Genomic DNA, 18941 nt, shown 5'->3' with positions numbered 1-18941 from the left:
CGCCGTCCAAACACAGACAAGCTTCTTCTGCGCCTGCATCAAGAGTGACACACGCTTTTAGGACAATAACTCTTGAACGATAGGAAGGATTTTAATAAATCAAATTGTTTTTGAAAGCAAAAAAGAAAAGCCTTTTTCCTAAGATGAGTTCACTGAGAGGTGATGAGTGAGTGTGAAAAGTATTAGAGTAGGTGAGGAAATGCCTGAAGGTGATTTTATTTTAGTTTGAATGGTATTTTTTTTCACATTTGTGTGCGTGCATCTTACTTAAAACTATGTGTTACTGCAGAAGAAAACTAAAATGTTTCTTCGTAAACATTTTTACAGTTTAAATTCACCACCTCAGTTTGTCTATTCATTTGATTTTTAAATGTTATACCTTTTTTTCCCCAACATCTAAGCTTTTATTTATAATTCTATTATTATTGAAAATATTATTTATCTCCCTCATAACACATTTAAAAAATAACGTACAGCCATAAATTCTGAATACGTTCGGTCTACCCATTTAATATTTTTCAAAGTAAAGGGTTTTGTTAAACCAATATCTAGCCTGATGTTGACCTATTCCACCATTTTGACTATTTTCAGGTGAAGATATTTTTAAAATAAATTCAACTTCAAGGTTCTTCTGTTATAGCGACACAGTGCGATGGCATGTTCGGTAAAAACCGACTAGAATGATACGTTTTTAAAGTAATCTGAGAGGGTCATTGGCAGAACCAGAGGGAAAGAGATAACCAAGCAAAGTAAACATATGCTGCCTTTTTGAAAATTGTTTAATATGCTTATCTCAATACTTTAATCTAATATATAAACTCGGGCTATGCCCACTTTTTCCGAGTTTGTTTTTGTTTTTCTTTCTCGCGGAGCAGATAACTACAGCAGAAGATTATTCATAGAGGATCTGTGTTCAGTTATCGCCCTGGTCTATCTTGTATTCACACGGGGGTTTCATATCTCAGACACATCCGTCGGTAAATGCCGTCGCCTTCAACTTGGCAACCCCTTTGGGATGAACAAGCATGTGCGTTAAACAGCGAACGCCATTCTGGGAAAAAAAATGCAAATCGAGAAGTTGTTAGTTATTTGATGTTGCGGCACGATCATACCCCCCCCGCCTCCTCCCCTCCGCCGCCCCCGAAACATCCCCTCCGCTCCAGTGTTGGTGGGTTGAGTTTCCACGCAGACCCGAGGACAGGCAGCGGTTGTTTATATGCAGGCCTGGAGCAGCGGAGACAGATGCATGTCAGAGATAGCAGATCCCATCTCAGGCAGATGCCTCTTATCACTGGCCTGTTTGCATAATTAGGCCTTTTGATACCCCCTGCCCCCCCCTCAACCCCCTCCGACTGACAAAAAGTATAATTGCAGCATCAACTACGACAAAAGGTAGGCACAAAATAAACAAGTCAACATAAATAGGGAGAAAAGACGCCGTGTTATTTTTGTCCCGTGGGTGAAATAAATGATTTTTTTCAACTAAATCTGCTGTCAGTCACAGTCAACTGGTGTGACTCGCTGCTCAGAGGCTGGTCCCGTGAATGCCTGCAAAACACAGAGCGCGAGGCCTGATTGTAATTATGCTGGAACTAATATGCTTTTCAAAATGAGCCATTATGAGCTAATGCTGCACTGCCAAAGCCCCGTCTGTTTTTGTCCCTCTGCCTCGCTCACTTTGCAAAGGTATGACTGATATTGAGGCCATGGGGTACGACTGGGACTGACGACTCAGAGACGCATCGATCCCAGAAGACGATTTTCATCTTGTTATAGAATTTTTTTTTTTTTTTGGTGTTCATTACCCTTTGATAAATGCTTTCACTGTTATACGAGACACAAGTATTCTGGAATACTCTTTCTATCAACTTTGTAGAGTAAAAACTGTAATAAATATTGCCCTTACGGGGCTTCTATAACTAACCGAAAAAAGTTTAAACTAAAAAAAACATTCAGATATATTATTTTATTTTTTTCTATTTTTAATGATCTAATTAATGCTATTAATATTTTAAATAAAATGATTTAATTTGGGCAGCAGGTGGCAATGGTTATCCAGAACTTGCCTGCACAACACACACAGTAATCAAGAATAGGGTCTAAGGATGAACAGTATCAGTCAATTCTATCTGGAAATTAGATTTTTTGATTTGGAGCCTTTGCAACTTTTATATATCCATTATTATTATATTGTTTAATTATTTTAGTGGCTGAGATACATTTATGGATTTACTTGTTAAACTCAAAATGTTTAGTTCAACTCTTTGTCTTTTTTAACTTTTCATTTCCTCCACTGGCTCAACATGTACTTTTATTTCACTAAAATACCCAAAACATCTAAAAACAAGTTGCTTATTAACAGCTTTAGTGAGCAGAAAGATGATTCTTTAAAGCGCCACTAAATATTTAAATAAATCCCAACAGATTTATTCAACTTTTCTGTCCTTAAAGTTGATCTTTTTTCCTGGTACTTAGTATGAAATGGACGATATTTTAAACGCTGATGGATTGATAGTTGTCTTGAAACGGCATGAGGTCAGCATTTTTTCGCTATAGCGTGGACGATGTAGTCAGAAGAAGAACAGATGGAAGAGAACAAGGAGAAAGTTTGGTGATGAGGTTTCCATCTGGAGTGTGTGGAGTTCGTCTGAGAGGTCAGCGGCGGAGCATCAGTCACCTTAAAACTATGAACCAACCAACCTTTTAAAAACAACGGACGCTAATGTCGTTTATTCCTTTGAACTGCCGTATGTTTCTAGTTATGCTTAAGTCTCTTTATATAATTGTATAATACTATCAAGAAACCTTCTTTGAACACTAGTGTTTTCAATATTAGTGTCTTTTATATGTTTGATGATAGATCTATTGTGTAACTTGGATAAAATCACACATAAAATCAAATGAATGACTTAATTAAGGTGTCAGTTGCCGAGGACTGAGCCAGTGTTGTTTCCTTTCTTAATAAAACAACCAAACAAACAAAGCGATAAGCGAATTAATCCCCTTCCCCTGTACGGGCTCTGAATTTCAATCGATACCTGAGAGGGCCCTTGAAGGAGAGCTCACCCCTGCAATCATGGCACGTAATGAGATCGTAATTGGACAAGGAATAATGAGACCAGAGAGGTTTATCTGCGCCTGCACCTCCTGAGCTCCACGGCTGCACTTGTATTATACACATGTCTAATCACAGTGAACCTATTTGTGCAGAGGCAACTATTAAGGGATTGAACTCGACACCCCTGAGGGAAACTTTTCATTCCTCACACGATTGAATGTTTAACCAGTGGAATTGCTCATGAACGGAATTACAACGATTGAATCGGCTGGTGTCGAGAAAAAAAAAAGTATAATAATAAAATAATGTTAAAAATGTTTTGACTAAAGAAATGATTACAATGAAATATATTTCAAAGCTCTTTCTACTCATATTGGATAAAGATAGACACGTTTAATTTTGACTTAAGTTGGTTTAAATGTCAGTAAAGTCAGTAAAGGAGTAATTTAAAAAAAGGTAATCTTTCAATTGAAATTTAATGTTAGGCAAAAAAACACAATCTGAAATATCTATGATTTGTATTTGATTCAATTGACTGATAGCAACATAATACAATTATAAAAGCATTTACTTGCAAATTATTATTAAAATTGTTATTATTAAATTATTTTTAGCTAGCACCATGCTTACACGCCATAGATATAATGGTTCAGTTTAAAAATTGACTTATAGGCATCATGCTAACATGCCATCATGATAAAAAATGTTAACGTTAAAAAGTTAGCTTTGTGATGCTAGCTAGACGTTGCATAGGCACCATGCTAACAGGCCATCTAGATAAGATGCTTCAGTTCAAAACTTAGATTTTTAATTCTAGCTAGATGTTAGCTTATAGGCATCATGCTAACAAGCCATCTAGATAAAATAGATCAGTTCAAAAGTTAGCTTTGTGATGCTAGCTAGACACTAGCTAATAGGCACCATGCTTACAGGGCATCTAGTAAAAATGCTTTTTATGTCGCAAAAAAAATGGCTAAAAAATGTTATCACCTATATAACTTCAGTAGCTGATAAAGAAATATCAATAAAATTAATTTTCTAATAAATATGATTATGACATTTAGTATTCAGTACTAGTTAGTGTAGTACGTTAAAATGGTGAGAAAACATAAACATGAACTAAATGTTTACCTTGGAATTAGCAATGTTGCTAATAGAGATGTTTATTTGCATGCCCCCAATTATGTGTGTCCTGGAATTATGTTGGATTCATTCAATGACAAAAGGCGTCCGAGCTGCTTCATCTGTCGTGGCATTAGTGCTACAATATCATCAGGCGTAGTAAAGTCCCCTGATTAGGACATAGATTAAGAGTTTCACATTGAACCACAGTCCCAGTTGGCTTATTCCACCATGTGCCGTTTTTCCTATTCCCCCCTCATTACGGGCTGACCTTGTGCTTGTGGTTCATGTACAAGAACAGATGTGTTGGCTTGGGTGGGCTTAGCAGAGCTGCACCAGCATAAGCTATTGTCTGTAGAGGTTTAGTACTCATTAGCCTGATAGCATGCTAAATGTGACACAGATCGCTGAAGGAGTTTATTTCGCTAAGACTATAACAGAACAAACAATGGCCCGTTGGAAGAGACGAGGAGTTCGGCGTCTTCTTTCCGAGGCCCCTCGTCTCCCAGTAGAGAACGCGCCGGGGTGACTTTGGAAAGTGATCCTCGGTCGACCCGGGGCCGGTCTCAAGTGTCGTCACGCCGAGTTAGCCGGCAAATGGCCCCGTCCGCATCCTCACCAAGAAACCAACAAAGGGATATGTGGCGTATGTACATATCCAACTTTGTATGTTCAAGGGTGTTCGGCTGCCGAGTCTTCAAGAATCAATCTTTATTAAAAAGGGACGAGACTGAAGAATTGATTTAATGAATGCGGCCTCATGTCCTGCGGCCACGTGTAATCCACAGAGAATCACGGAGCACCAGCTCAGGGGGGGACAGAAAAAAAAAATGTTCGAAGACGACTGGTAGAGTGGCCTCGTAATGATAGTCTCCATATAATCCCATAATGCCTTGTTTAATTAAACTCTCGAGCTGGCCTTGAGTCTCCGCCAGCTCTGTTGCTCTTTTGTTCTCACAGTTGTTATTGGGATGCGAGCGTCGAGTATTCTTTTGTCCACTCCGCGACGCTGTAAACAGAGAGCGGCGAAAACAAAAGCCAGCCAGGTGAGCGCCGAGGCTCCGGCTGCGAAGAGCTCTACCGACTCTCGTTTTTGAATCTCTTCAAACGCCGCTCCTCTTCAATATCTTCTTTTATTTCCCCCTCTCCCACACTTTTCTGGACCGAGCGTGATGCAATCCAAGTCGGGCCCCGCGGCGACGCTGGCACATCACGCCGCCTTGTCACTGTCTCAAAAAAGGAAAATTATGAAAGTAGAAATTTTATGACATGAAATGAAAAGGGCCATGTAGTTTGAATAGACGTGCAGAGGAGGTGAAAATGATGCAATTTTCTAAATTCAGTTATAATGTTAATGTGCGACGGTAATGCGTATTTGCTGTCAAAAATTCCCCTGTCGGCCGGGATTGTGCCGCTTTGTTGCTGTATCTCTGTTCCTCGAGCGAAGAAATCCCGCTACGTTGAAAGCCTAAAAAGTCGTGTAAAATGTGTCCTAATTCATTTAATGACAGCAGACGGAAACAGTCGGGGTTGAATGGTGATATTGTGTTGTGTTTTCATACACTGGTGTTGTGTACTTGCGAGGGAGCCCTGGGCCACTGCGAGAGAAAGGCGGGCTGAAGAGCAGCAAGGTGGCCCATGCAGATTAACCCTTCTACCCACTCCCTCTCCCCCCCCTCTGCCTTCACTTCCTCAGGGCCCCTCCGAGAGGCAGGATTGTGTACCAGGGCCTCTTTTTATATTAAATAAATATCCACAGATTAAGATAATATTCTTACAGTTGTATATTCAGAGAGGAGAGGCTGTCATTTGAATCCCAGCGTTGCCTGTCCTCTGTTGATAATACAGATAAAGCCGTTGGTTCCTGATTTGTTTCGCCTCACATATAAACACATTTTAGCTTTTTGAAGTTGCTCTTTTCAATTCCGTGATCTCACATACGACCCGGTGTCCTTTCCCCCCTCTCTCTCGTTTTTCTTTTTCGATATTACCCCTCAGGTAACCGCACAGATGACGGCTCGGACGTGGATTCGGAGCCCGATCTGCCGCTGAAGAGGAAGCAGAGACGCAGTCGCACCACGTTCACGGCCGAGCAGCTGGAGGAGCTGGAGAAGGCCTTCGAGAGGACGCACTACCCCGACATCTACACCAGAGAGGAGCTGGCTCAGAGGACCAAACTCACCGAGGCCAGAGTGCAGGTTAGATACTCAGTTTTTGGTCAAACAAATACCACATATTTCCTGGCGAGTGAGTGGCACGCATTCCAATCACAACATATGTGTCTGTTGAAGAGGTCTCACCGCTCGCCTCCATTCTTCTTCGCCGGACCACACTGAATAACACATTCCAAAAATTCCTCTTGAAGTCTGATCTTGCTCACCAGAAATCTCATGTTAATAACACAAAACTTTTTACAGTTTATTAACCCTCATTTATGATTTTCAATTCTTAAGCTCTAGCAAAGTCAAGTTCAACCTTTTAAAACTTTTTTGTACAGCAATTTGCTAAAGGTTTGTTCTTAGATTATCAGTGAAAAACTCTAAACTACTAAGTATTTTCGGAAATTTACATCATAATTTTGGAATAGAAATATTTCTCAAACCCAAATTTAAATAAAACACCCAGTTCTTTGTATAACCTTTCATATGTTTTGTTTTGTATAGCTTGGTATCAAATATTAAACAACGGAAAACCGCCCTAAACCTAGTTATAGCCACTCATTAACACTTATACTGTAATTTATTTTAATCCAATAATATTAACCAAAATGTAATAAACCTATGTCATTTGAAACATTTTTTTTAAAAGAAAATAGTTAACAGCAAAGCCCCACTTTTCCTTGCACCACACAGTGCCCGTGAAGACTCATGACCTCCTTGGCTGAGGTAAATATATAAGGGACAACTCTATAAATATAAATAACTTTCTTACTTACTTACAACAGATATATTTTTATCAAATGTAATAAAAACACAGAAATAAGTAAAGGTCAATTTGACCAAGAAATAAAAATAGAAGAAATGTTCCTATATAAAAAGTGTTGCAAACCCTTTTTTCACAACCGTTTAAAAAATGCATTAATCATCGCAATTCCTTGGCAATGCTTGGAGATGTCCACCATGCGAGGGTACCATCCTCTCAATGGAGTATAAACTTCCCTTCCGATGGCATTGTGTCTTTCAGACTACTTTGAATAGACACCAACAAAAGGTTCACTCAGAGAATTATGGACTCCATTGATTTTTTTTTCTTCCTGTGAGCATCTTAAACATAATTCCACTCAACACCATTGTATTAGGATTACAGCATAAGCTGAAATCTCAGAATGTTTCTTAGACCGAACAATGATTCCCAAAACAGGCTGAACAGTGAGACGCGACGGAAGGTGAGTGAGGGAATTTGTTTTATTGTAACTTGGGAGCAATGGTTTAAAATGGCTTTTTTGAATCTGGAGTTAAGCCTCGGTAACTTCTGATAGCTGTCTTGTTATCACCAGTGTGCCCGACTGTCTCTCAATGACTGACATGCCACGCCGTGAAGGGTGCGTGGTGGTTTACACAACTCTTAGTTTCCAATATAAAAGCTTTTTTCCCCCATTATATTCACGATCAGACCGCCAACTCACTTGGCTCAACTCAAGCAAAGAAAGGGAATGTGACTGGAATTACCTTCTACACAGGCAGTGGGTTAAAACAAGCTTTGTTAAAGCAACACAATAATACGGCATTGTCCCTAAAAACTTGAGATTAAACCAAGATACCTTTAACTTTAAACGTAAAGGGAGCATACTAATAACATGAGTACTATACTCACCCTTCTTTGCTCCGCCCCCAGTTGTGCTAGTTAATAAATAAAATTCCGCCAAGACACAAAAAAGCCTAAAAATATGATTATATGATGGAGAAGACCTTACTTTTATTCAACGATACCTCATGATTGTGTTGTCCAGTACTATACTTGGAAAGAATACTGGAGTACCATACATGGAACAAGCTCTCTCTATTTGCTTTTGCGGATGGTGAACTAAGAAAACGAACTATGGTTGGGTGAACACCATGAGTGTTTAAGGCAGTATTAAGGCAATCCATAGAGGTAGCCATCTTGGAAATGCGGTGTTCAAATTGATTTGAATTTTGAATTATTCTCTTGTCAGACAAGTGATTTATGACCATAATGCAATCTCTTGGAATAAAAAAAACCTGAACCTATACATTGTATGTCGATAGTAAAAATTGTTTTCAAGACCTAAGCGGTTTTTTGAACCAGGAATTATAATTATTTTTGATACTATAAAAGTCTGGATGTATACGTGACTTTCAGACTTTCTTGGCTACACCTTTTAAAACCAAATGTTGTCCCTTCAAGACCACCTGAATTTGATGGTTAACCAAAACTGTTGCAACTTGCTGCCTTCAGATTTTGACAACAAAGAGTTTGGTCAGAACTTACTTTACTTCAACAGGAAGGGCTAAAAAGGGATGGAAAGGTTGAACTATTAACCCAGCAAAGTATAAGTTTCCACATCTACTGTGGTTTAACAGAGACGCTCCTCATTCTAACACCTACGACCCATTAACCCTCCTGACCGCCTGCAGTTGCGAGCAGAGGAAAGGAAAGTCAGTACAGTAGAGTTATAGCAGCAGCTGCTTGGGAAGAAAAACGGAGAGAAAGAGAACACATTCCTGATGGATTTCTCATTTCGGCCTTTGGCCAGGATCTCTTCCCATCACTTTCAAGCTCGCCGCTGCTTGTAAAACCCTTCACATATCACACAGGACTCCTCATCCTCTCCAGGGACCCAGTGCCCCGACAACAACATTAATCAATCAACCGCTAGCAGAGGAGGAGGTCTGGGGCACCCCTCTCCTTTTACCACAGTCGTTCACACTCCCTCTGAAGCCACGATGCTCCTCGTGCTAAGTGTTCATCCCACTGCAAACATGTAACTGATTCCACACATGTCTTTGTCCATCTGAACACCCCCCCCCCCACCCCCCAAACATGCGTGAATGTCCAAGATGTCCGAGTGTTTAATGCCTTACTCAAGGGAGGAGGAAATCATCGTATGGCTTTTATGAGACTATATATTTATTTGGTTGTGTGTGCAGGTGTCTGCGAGTGAAGGTTTTGTAAGATTTGAGTCATGATAAATAACGAAGATGCTGTAGTTGACGTTCGCATCCATTTATTATTAGGATTTAGTTCGTTTATCATGTTTTTTTGAAAGAGAAAGATTCAACTTACTGGCCATTGATCATTCAAAATGTTAACTCCATATACAAGCACAACGTTTTGTACCCCTTCTCCGTAGACTTGTGTCCCTCTGAAAGAGCTTGTTGTTGCTCTGCAGTTTGGTAATTATTGTAAATGATGTCATGTGAAAACTTGAGGAATTCAAATCATGGATTTAATTTGTTAATGCTGTTTTGCTCATAATCCAATTGGACTTTGAAAGGCCTAGAAGGTCAAAACAAACCTAATTTTCTTAAAGGACTCGAAGGACTAAATAAATAATGCCATAGGGATGCGTCTTTGGAGAAAGATTGAATTGAGGTTTCAAATGAAGGCTATAAAATCTGTTCTATATCTTCAACTCGTAAAGTAATTACCTGGGTTCATCTGACGGATTGCCATAACAAAGGAAAATAAATCTCTTAATTTAAGGAATGCATTATTAGGTGGGATTTCATTGAAACTCATTTTTTTGGTAAAATATTGTTGTGATATCTTTGCTCATGGCCACTATGGTCTTAAGCTAGCATTGAAATGTTGTTGACAGGACACAATCGAAGTATTCACCCAGAAATTTGAACATAAAAAGATTCCAGTACATATAGTTAGGTAAAAAAAAAGTTGAATAATAATTAAAAGTGCAGAAATGTTCTTGTTATTATTAGAAGGTGCTTATTTGAGTTAAATGTTCCAGCAAGTGAATCCCTTACATGCTACAAGTCACCATAAGCCTTTTGAAAACCTGATTTTAAATTAGCAACAAGGATGGAAACAGAGACTTATTTCACATTATGTCCACACTTTGGCGGGGATAGAGCGGATGTTATAGTCGGTCCAGTAGATCAAAATCTGACCCTTATGTGATTGAGTGTGACACCCCTGAGATAAAAGTCTACCGGCTGTGCTAAGAAGTAGGTGTTCAAACAGTACATCTCAGGAAAAAAAAATTGGCTTGAAGTTTTCCTGGGACAGCTGCTCCAGAGGTCGTCCACAAATTCATCAAGATTCCGTCCAGTAGGGGCTCATCATTTAGCCGCAGGGTCCACCACTGAAAACTTTAGAGGACGTGGCTGCCAGTATACTACCTAGTCCAAGCTATGTTGTAAAACTACCCATCAATTCTTTTGGATGTTGAATCACAACCAAACTCCCGCCTCACAGCAAGCTCCCCTGTGTCTACTTTGGCCTGCCATTTTAAGACCCCGTCCTCATCCATCTTAATCAGCCCGCTGCCCATTTCCAGCATAGCCACCAGCACCCCCAGTTTTATCGCCTCCACTGACAAATTGTGGGCTATGATCATATCTCCCCACGATTAGTTTCGGTGCCTCAGTGAGAAGGGTATACTTTGCAGTCTACCTGCGGTAGCACAACATCTCGCAACTTTCCGTCCGATGACCCGGCGTACTGAGCAGACGCCACTTCTGTAGCGGTTCAACAAGAGACCACTTGTACCTTCAGAGATGAGCGAGGGGGGGTTGAGGCGACAGACGGCGGGTTGCTTTAAATCAAGGCATAGATGAAGCAATTTACTCCACTTAGACTGAAGTTTTTAGGAGTCTCCAGCGTCTCGAACCGAGGCTCATCAACCCAGCACGCTGCCTCCAGCTCATTTCACCAAATCTGTCACATAGATCCTCTTTCACTGCCAATAAACATTCGGCATGTCGCTATTATACTTAGTTGGAATCTAATAAGGCATAAGTATTGCATTTTATGAAGCGTGCAAATCAATTTAGTCCAAGTTTCTCTCTTTATCTGGGGCTTGTGCTGGCCTGCAGATGGATTGATTAGAGGGATATTGGTCTTCTCTTTTTTCGATTCTTGTCCACTATCATCAAGTCTTTGAAGGCTATAATGATACTTTTACAGAAACTTTTTTTTGTCATGAAGTAAATATTTAATCCAGGAGGGATATACAGTGGAAAAAAAGGAACACACAATTTTCTGATACAATATCAGTCGCAGCAGCAGCGACAGCCTAAACCCAACAGGCAGCTGTATTCCCGCCAGTATGGGTTTATGTATCATAAAGGCATAAATAGGATTCATGTAGATTGTTGAGGAGAAATTGTTGCAAAGCACAGGGAGAATGTTCTAACAGTTTTCTTATTATTAGAATTTAAATGACTTTGGTACAGTGCTTCTGTACTGCTGATACTTATCGAGCTAATCCCACTCTCCTCTCAAATTCTCACTCCTAGCTACTTTAATTAGCATAGTGCCAGTCTGGAAGGCAAGCAGGGCGGGAGAGAAAAGCGAGAGACGGGGGAGAGAAGATGGGAAGAAGAGAGTAAGAAGGGGGATCGTGGGGGGGGGGATTGCGTGAGAAAGATGAGCGTTTGTATGTTGAGGCTGGTTGCATCACCCCTCTGTGTTTTTGTGGATATGAAGTCAGCAGCACATTTTGTTTTGTCATTATCTCGCTTCTCGGCATTCATCTACAAAATGTTGCAAATTGGCGCCTGAAAGGCGACACACATTCGGCGCTCGCCATTGACGAGAGCATAATTCTTGGAGGATTGAATGAAATCTGAAACAGGAGTGATCCTATTTAAGAGAAACAACACGGCGAGGCTTTTTTTTTTTTTTTTTTTTTCGGAAGCACTGCGGTGTCACGGTTTTTGCGCGAGCAGAGTGTGAATTATCTTTGATCAATGACGCTCAAATGCAGACTGGCACTTGATTGAATTGATCCTTTGGGCTGACAGTGAATGGAAAGATTAGAGAGACTAAAAAGTGTGTCACCATCACAGAGTCCCTCCTCCGGTCATGGCACGCAACAACCTTCACCATTTGTCCTTGGAAATTGTCTTTTTTTTTTTCTCCAGAAGAGCTCGACTCATATGAGCTTATAAGTCCTCCTCCGCCGCCCTTCCCCCCTCCTCCAACTTACACAATGTAGCGTTGGCTTGTCCGAGCAGACTCATTTCAGGCAAACCCTTTTAGTCCGTGAAAATGAAACAGAAGTGAGCCACACGAATTCAGCTGCTCACTTGTAGGTAGATATGGAGACACGGAGGAGCAGAGCATCTCTGTGTGCTGCAGAGAATTAAACCGGATTGGGGCGAGCAGAGAGGAGAAAATGTGGTCCAAGGTGACTTTGTGATCAGGTTCCAGAGCGCAGCCTCAAATCCTCGGCTTCAGGCTGTGGGATTGTTTGTTTGAGTGTGAGTCTGTATAATGTGCTGCTGCATTTGCACTTGTGCACAAGTAGAGCATCACCTATAACAAATGTTTGTCCAAGTCTGTGTTGAGAGCCCAGAAGGGTCTCAACATCCCTGGCACTCTACCTTGGCCTAGTTCGGAAGGCAGCGAAATTCCTCACTGTTGAGTCCATGTGCTGCGGATAGACTTACACAACCTATGCAGACAATTGAGTCGTGCCAGGCTTTACAATATATGTTGAGGTGGAAATGAAAAAATCATCATATGAGTCAACAGTGCCTCTACATTCCGATCTTGAATGTACAACTTAAGTAAATGCGCTTCCAACCAGCTTACTTTCCCCTAAACCTTCTCAAGGCACAAGTGTGTCTTAGCATTTTAGTCACAACACACCATTTTTTCAACAAAGACAATTTACGAACCACTGACTACGACATGGTACGCGTGCAAGACCTATATGTTTTCACGCGAGAACAACTAAACTGGTCGACCGCTCTATACACCGAGCAACAAAAACCCAGCGTAATAAAAACAAGCAGAATAAAAACTACGCAGAGAGGTTCATGTGTACCAACAATAAGGTTGAACTAGTATTTTATTTTATTTTTTATTTTAAGACATTAAAGTGTTTCCATAGACAGTTTTGCTCTTCTTTGTAAAGCTCTGTGTGCAGATCTAGTTGGTCGTCCACTACATACTGGAAGGCCAGTTGTATCAAAAATTTAGAAGAATTCGTCTTTCCTTTTGGTTTTGGATAAAAGTATTAGTAGTAGACAGTTCTCAACTGGTTTCCCTCTGGTTTATTAAAGAGCATATTGCCTTTATACCTCAATTTGCATCTCATTATGAAAGAGTAGAAGATGTTCTGTTTCCAATATGCTCAACAGTCCATTTTTAGAGCGTGACTCAGTCATAATCCGAAACCAGCACTTTCGTATCTATTCAATCTGAGACCAGGTGAAAACTTTGTGTGGACGAAGAACCGACCCAGCTCTCGACACGACAACTCGATCGAGAGGTTCGACAGGACCATAGTCAGTATTTTATGCCTATCTGAAGTTTAAATTAGGAGGCTAAGGCTCCATTGCTGTGTTAACTCCTGATCGTAAATGAGGTCTTTATGATGGACTTTCATAACATGTACCATGTGGATGTTCCAGTAAAGCATCTTCACAAGACATGCCTGGGAGCATGGATTAGAAACACAGTAGAATCAAGTGTTTTGTGTCTGCCATGATGGAACACCTCCTTCCTAAACTTCAGTGACAAAAGGGGGAAGGAAGTTAAAATGGACATAAAAGAGTGTCGGGGTGAGTGGATGAGGTCGGAGGTGAAGTGGCGCTGCGGGGTGGGGTGATGGGGAGTGTGTGGATGAGAAGGGGTGTGCCTCCCGAGTCCCTCCCCTCAGTCGGGCAGCTGTTTGTCTGGCCCAGTGGGAGTTCGGTTCAGACCTCGGAGCACGCTCCACTACATCCCAATAGCAGAATTTCCACCGGAGCCACACACCACATTTGTTTAGTAATAGCTGCCCACACAAAGTTTGTAAAGGCGATTGGGATGGAGATGAAGATTTCCTGTTGGTTTTCCACAGGCCTGACACTGTCGTTGCCTGTTGCAGCCCATTTTCTCTTTAGAGGAAGCTTAGGACTGAACAGAACTGGCAAAAATCAGCTCTTTAAGACTTCGAGAAGAGAGCCACATTCAGATTAAGATCTCCATCGAGCCGAGATCCCTTGTAGGCCCATACGCGTTTATATGTATGTTTGTGTGTTCCAAAAGAGGCTGCTCCCAAAAAGCAGGGAGTATGTCACTTTGTAAGTCCCCTTGAAAGTGTCCCTCTTTAAGACCTGTTTAAAAGGGACGCCCCCTCTTTGTGTTCTCTGTTCTCGCTGGCGTATGGAGGGGCTTTTGTCCCCCTCTTTCATGTGCCCTCACAATGGCCCGGACCGTTTGAAACACAACAGTAGATGAACTGCGCTGACAGTGTATTAAACTCTGATGAATTGCCTGTGCGAGGCATAGATCAATGTCCTTCAACCCTCCGCACACAGCCAAGCCGGGCCTTGTCTTGCTTAAATGGAACAGGTTGCTGGCTCTTTTCAAAAGCTCCCCGACTATATTCATGTTTTGTTGAGGCAGGAGTCTTTTTAAAATGTGTAAATCTTGACGTTTCAAAAGAGTGCTCTTTTATCTCCTTCATTCACAAAGTTTTAGACGCTTTGGCACTGCTCATTTTGAGGGCATTTTTTTTCCACATGAAGCATCAGAACCTCTTACCCGAACTCGCCGATCTTCAGCCCTCTCACGCGAAACAGGATTCCAACGTCTTCAATATTTGAGATTCAATGTTTGAGAAGTACGTTTTAGTTTTGTAGTCTCGCGTTCAAGACAGCTGAGAATATGCCATTATTGGGATTGGGAGAATGTAGCACATCCACACTTTTTTGGTTGACTTAACTGTCCTCGGAGCACTCCTCAATTCATCTACTGCTGAGTTTCTATTAGCCTTAGAAATACGCAGAATCAAGTTATAGTACGTGACCTCACTAGTCACATGACCCGTCCACTCCTTTAATGATTCTCTCCTAGAAGTGCCTACCTACATACCTGTGCCTAGGTAGTCATAGCAACAATGTTGTAGTTGTTTATTTTCCTGTAAATGGATACCATTTCATGATGAAAACATCTGACAGTAGCTGATGTTAGTAATAGCATCACAGCAGCTTCTCTCCAAACATACTTCAAATATGTGATGTGGAAGATACTGACCCACCTTTGACCTTTAAATGAATTCTTCCCTGTGAAGGGGGCTCAAGGCCGACTGTTTACAGAGATCACAGCTTCAGCCACTTAAGAACAACCGGGACGGACCACTGAGCCTGTATAGGGGGGGGCTCCCTCGGGGACCCCCGTCACTCTTAACCGCCTCATCAGTAGATTAATCACAGGCGGCGGGAGGAAGCAGACACGAGAGAGTGACCACAAGCTGCTTTGTTTCTAAGTGGACTGCGTCTTGTTTGTTGAGTCGTTAAACAAGCGACTTCTTCCTGTAGGTGTGGTTCAGCAACAGACGGGCTCGCTGGCGCAAACAAGCCGGGGCCAACCAGCTCGCCGCCTTCAACCACCTGCTCCCTGGAGGATTCCCGCCCACCGGGATGCCCACCTTACCCACCTACCAGCTACAAGAGTCCGGCTACCCAGGCAGCGCACTATCGCAGGGTAAGATCGTGCACAACCACACATGCATGTACGAAAGAACGGTTGCGTTAAGTCGATTGATAGAGAGATTATGGTTATTGCTCTTTTAAATAGTAGGATTAAATTGTTTATTCATTCATTTTATTCTACTGATTTCTAAATGTGGTCGCAGAGGGTTGAAGCCTATCCTAGCTATTTCGGGCAAGAGGCAAGGGACACCCTGGACAGGTCGCCAGCCAGTTTCACAGCAGCATTAAATAGATTATATTTTTTATCCACTCTTTGAAAATGCTTATTCCAGTATCCCAATTTATCTTATATAATCATCCTTCTACAAACTTTTTTTTCTCAAGAAAAACGAAGTTGAAAGTTTTAAACTTTAATTATTTCCCTTCTTTAACTACTTATACAATAAGTGTTTCAATTTTTTGTCTTATAATTGCGTAATTGTTTTTATTTTATTATATACGACTATATGTGAGTCATATTTGCTCTCTTTAGAGGATAGATCTATATGCGTGTACTACATTTGTAAAATGTAATTACAGTTGAGATTGCATTATAGTACTATTTATATTCTTGGTATGTCCGCCATGTTTCATGTGACATGAAATTATAGGATTATATTTAACATGCGAGATATGATGGCGCCATTCATCTACACAATCGTGTCATTGTGGCACAGAAACCTGCTATTTCTGTGTATTTGAGAGATGTTTAGCAGTAAAGCTTTATGATATTAATCTTGTTGGTGATCATGTGTTTGTTGGTCTTCCAGAGGGCAGCAGTACATTACACAGACCCCAGCCTCTCCCTCCGTCCTCCATGCACCAGGGGGGTCTGGGCGCCGACACCGGCTCAGCGTACGGCCTTTCGTCCAACCGCCACAGCTTCTCCAGCTACTCTGAGACCTTCATGAGCCCCTCGGCGTCCGGCAACCACATGAACGCGGTGAGCAACGGGCTCTCCCCTCAGGTCAGTCCGGTCGCGTCGTCGCGGCTCCCCCTCCTCATCCTCGCCTCATCCCCATGACACATGTAATTTGCCTGAAATTAAAACTGAAGGGGGAAAAAAAAAATCATGTTCTGCAAAATAACTACCACCGAGAGCTTTTATGTTTGCCACCCCAAAGCCCTGGATTTATGTGAGACTCTGGAAATGAGCTACATTGGTAAAACAATTGGATTATCATCAACAAATTAAAATTCATCTTGATAGTAAACTGAAAGTACTCCGGCTGCTCCAAACAGCGGTCTTCGACTTTCCTGGGACGTCTAAATCCTGCAGCACACTGAGAACACATGCAGATGAAATAATTAGCTAAAGCTTATAAATGTAGACCCATAATCTTCTTGGTGTAATTGTCTGGAGCTGGATGACTTCAGCTTTATGTGTCAATTTCTCCCCTTCCTTCTCTCTCACACTGCTGGATTGACAGAGCTGCTATTTATTGCTTCAAATGTTACCTTAATTTCAGCAGTTTTCATGTGGAAACTCTGATATATTATCATCTCAGACTCGGCTCTTGACTTTTTTCATCCTTAAAGTTCATCAGCAATTGTTGAAAAATAAAAATGAGTCACGCAAAACCTCAGAACATAGATTTAATTAATATTTAACGGGAATCTAAGGTCTGATAAGGTCAGGGAAAAAACAGAAAGTTCTTATTAAATTGATACATTTTGTGTTTTATCATCAAACAAAAAAAGTTAAAAAGAAGGTATTAAATTAAATATACAATAGACCCAGACCGACTCTTTAAAAAAAAGAGGGTGACATTTAAAAATATATATTATTTATATATAGCATGAGTTGAAAAAATACAAGCAAGATCAATTAAAAATAAATATATAATAATATTTATTTTATAATATATAATAAAGAAGTGAATATAATAAAATGTTAAAAACGAACAGGAAAAATATGTTACAGTATAAACTTGAAAATGTATAACAATTCTGATTAATATGAAAATATAATGAAGATTAACAATAGAACACACTGCTTAAATTATCAATTATTAAAACGTACCTCAAGCATAAAAATGGGATAAAAAATATCTTGAAAAAAGTGAAAAAAAAATGATATTAAAAAAAACAACTTAGATTTGTAAATATTCAAAAATTAATCTATGAGAAAAAATAGGGGATGAAATTGAAGTCAATCTATGAAATAAATGCTTGACCTCAGGACACTTAAGGTGCCAAAGGTAACGACTGAACGTTGCTTTGTGCGGTAGCTGTGTGGTTAACGTTCCACCTTAAATTGAGCTGAATCATCAACAATTTGATCCAGATCATGTGTACATAGTGAATTACACACAATTACCCACCAACGCTGGCCAGTCCTGCCCACCCTCGCCATCAAGACGTGGTTAACAGGCAGAAAACAAGATTGAAATGGTGTGTAAAGAGTTGAAAATGAATTTCAATGCCGCATTTGTCCACAATTACCCCGTCGTTCACATGTGTTGTATTGGGTGTGTTTTTTTTTTCTTCTCCTCTTCAAATATTTCTCAAAGCAGATTGGAAACATTCTTGGTATTACCCTTTTTTTTTCAAAGAAGAAAGAATTAAGGATTTTGTGACAAAAAAGAGATTTTCTCTCCTGCCGCAGCGACGGAGGATAACATAGAGGCTCACAGCGTGTTTGATTGTTAATCGTGGCACAGGGGCTTTAACTGCTAATGCTCTCCCTGCAAACCTGCAGAAAAACACCAGGAACACGGAACGGTTCTTCACTCTTTCATTAATGGCTCCCTCTAATGCCGGCATGGGGCGCGGGGCTTTCTGTGAGAATCGCAGAACGTGTTGGGATATTAAACATTTCCTGTCAGAACGAGGATTAGAACCGCAGCCTTTGGGCAAGTGCACAACACGGATTTTCAATATTCAATTACTCAAGTGGCGGAAGTCGTTTAAAGAGGCAACTTAAAAGCTCTTTTTTCAAGTTTTCGTGTTAAGGGTCAAACGTGGATCATTATTGTTAGCTGTCGATTAACAGGTGACCTTTTTAAATGAGGCCGTGTTTATCTCTATATGCATTTTGAATAAAGGGGCGACATTGTTTAATCCAACTGGATACTCAATGACAAATGTGTAGCCCTCAATGTAAACGTGCAGATGAAGCTAGTAATGGAACAAGTTTTCAGAAAACTAAATTT

General features: G+C 40.7%; 1 protein-coding gene across 3 annotated transcripts in view; it reads left to right on the top strand.

Moving 5' to 3' along the window:
• pax7a (paired box 7a) overlaps positions 1-18941 on the top strand; it is a 52346-nt gene that overhangs the window by 17695 nt on the left and 15710 nt on the right. For all 3 annotated transcript variants that reach the window (XM_087800971.1, XM_087800972.1, XM_087800970.1), the window contains 3 exons: positions 6179-6378; positions 15634-15799; positions 16557-16753. In XM_087800971.1, coding sequence (XP_087657097.1) covers positions 6179-6378; positions 15634-15799; positions 16557-16753 — 563 coding nt within the window. The remainder of the gene's footprint in view (positions 1-6178; positions 6379-15633; positions 15800-16556; positions 16754-18941) is intronic.

Source organism: Callionymus lyra, chromosome 10, assembly GCF_982586985.1.
Source record: "Callionymus lyra chromosome 10, fCalLyr1.hap1.1, whole genome shotgun sequence".
In the NCBI taxonomy this organism is placed as follows: domain Eukaryota; kingdom Metazoa; phylum Chordata; class Actinopteri; order Syngnathiformes; family Callionymidae; genus Callionymus; species Callionymus lyra.
The sequence above is the reverse complement of the archived record's forward strand: the minus strand, read 5'-3'. Positions and strand labels throughout refer to the sequence as shown.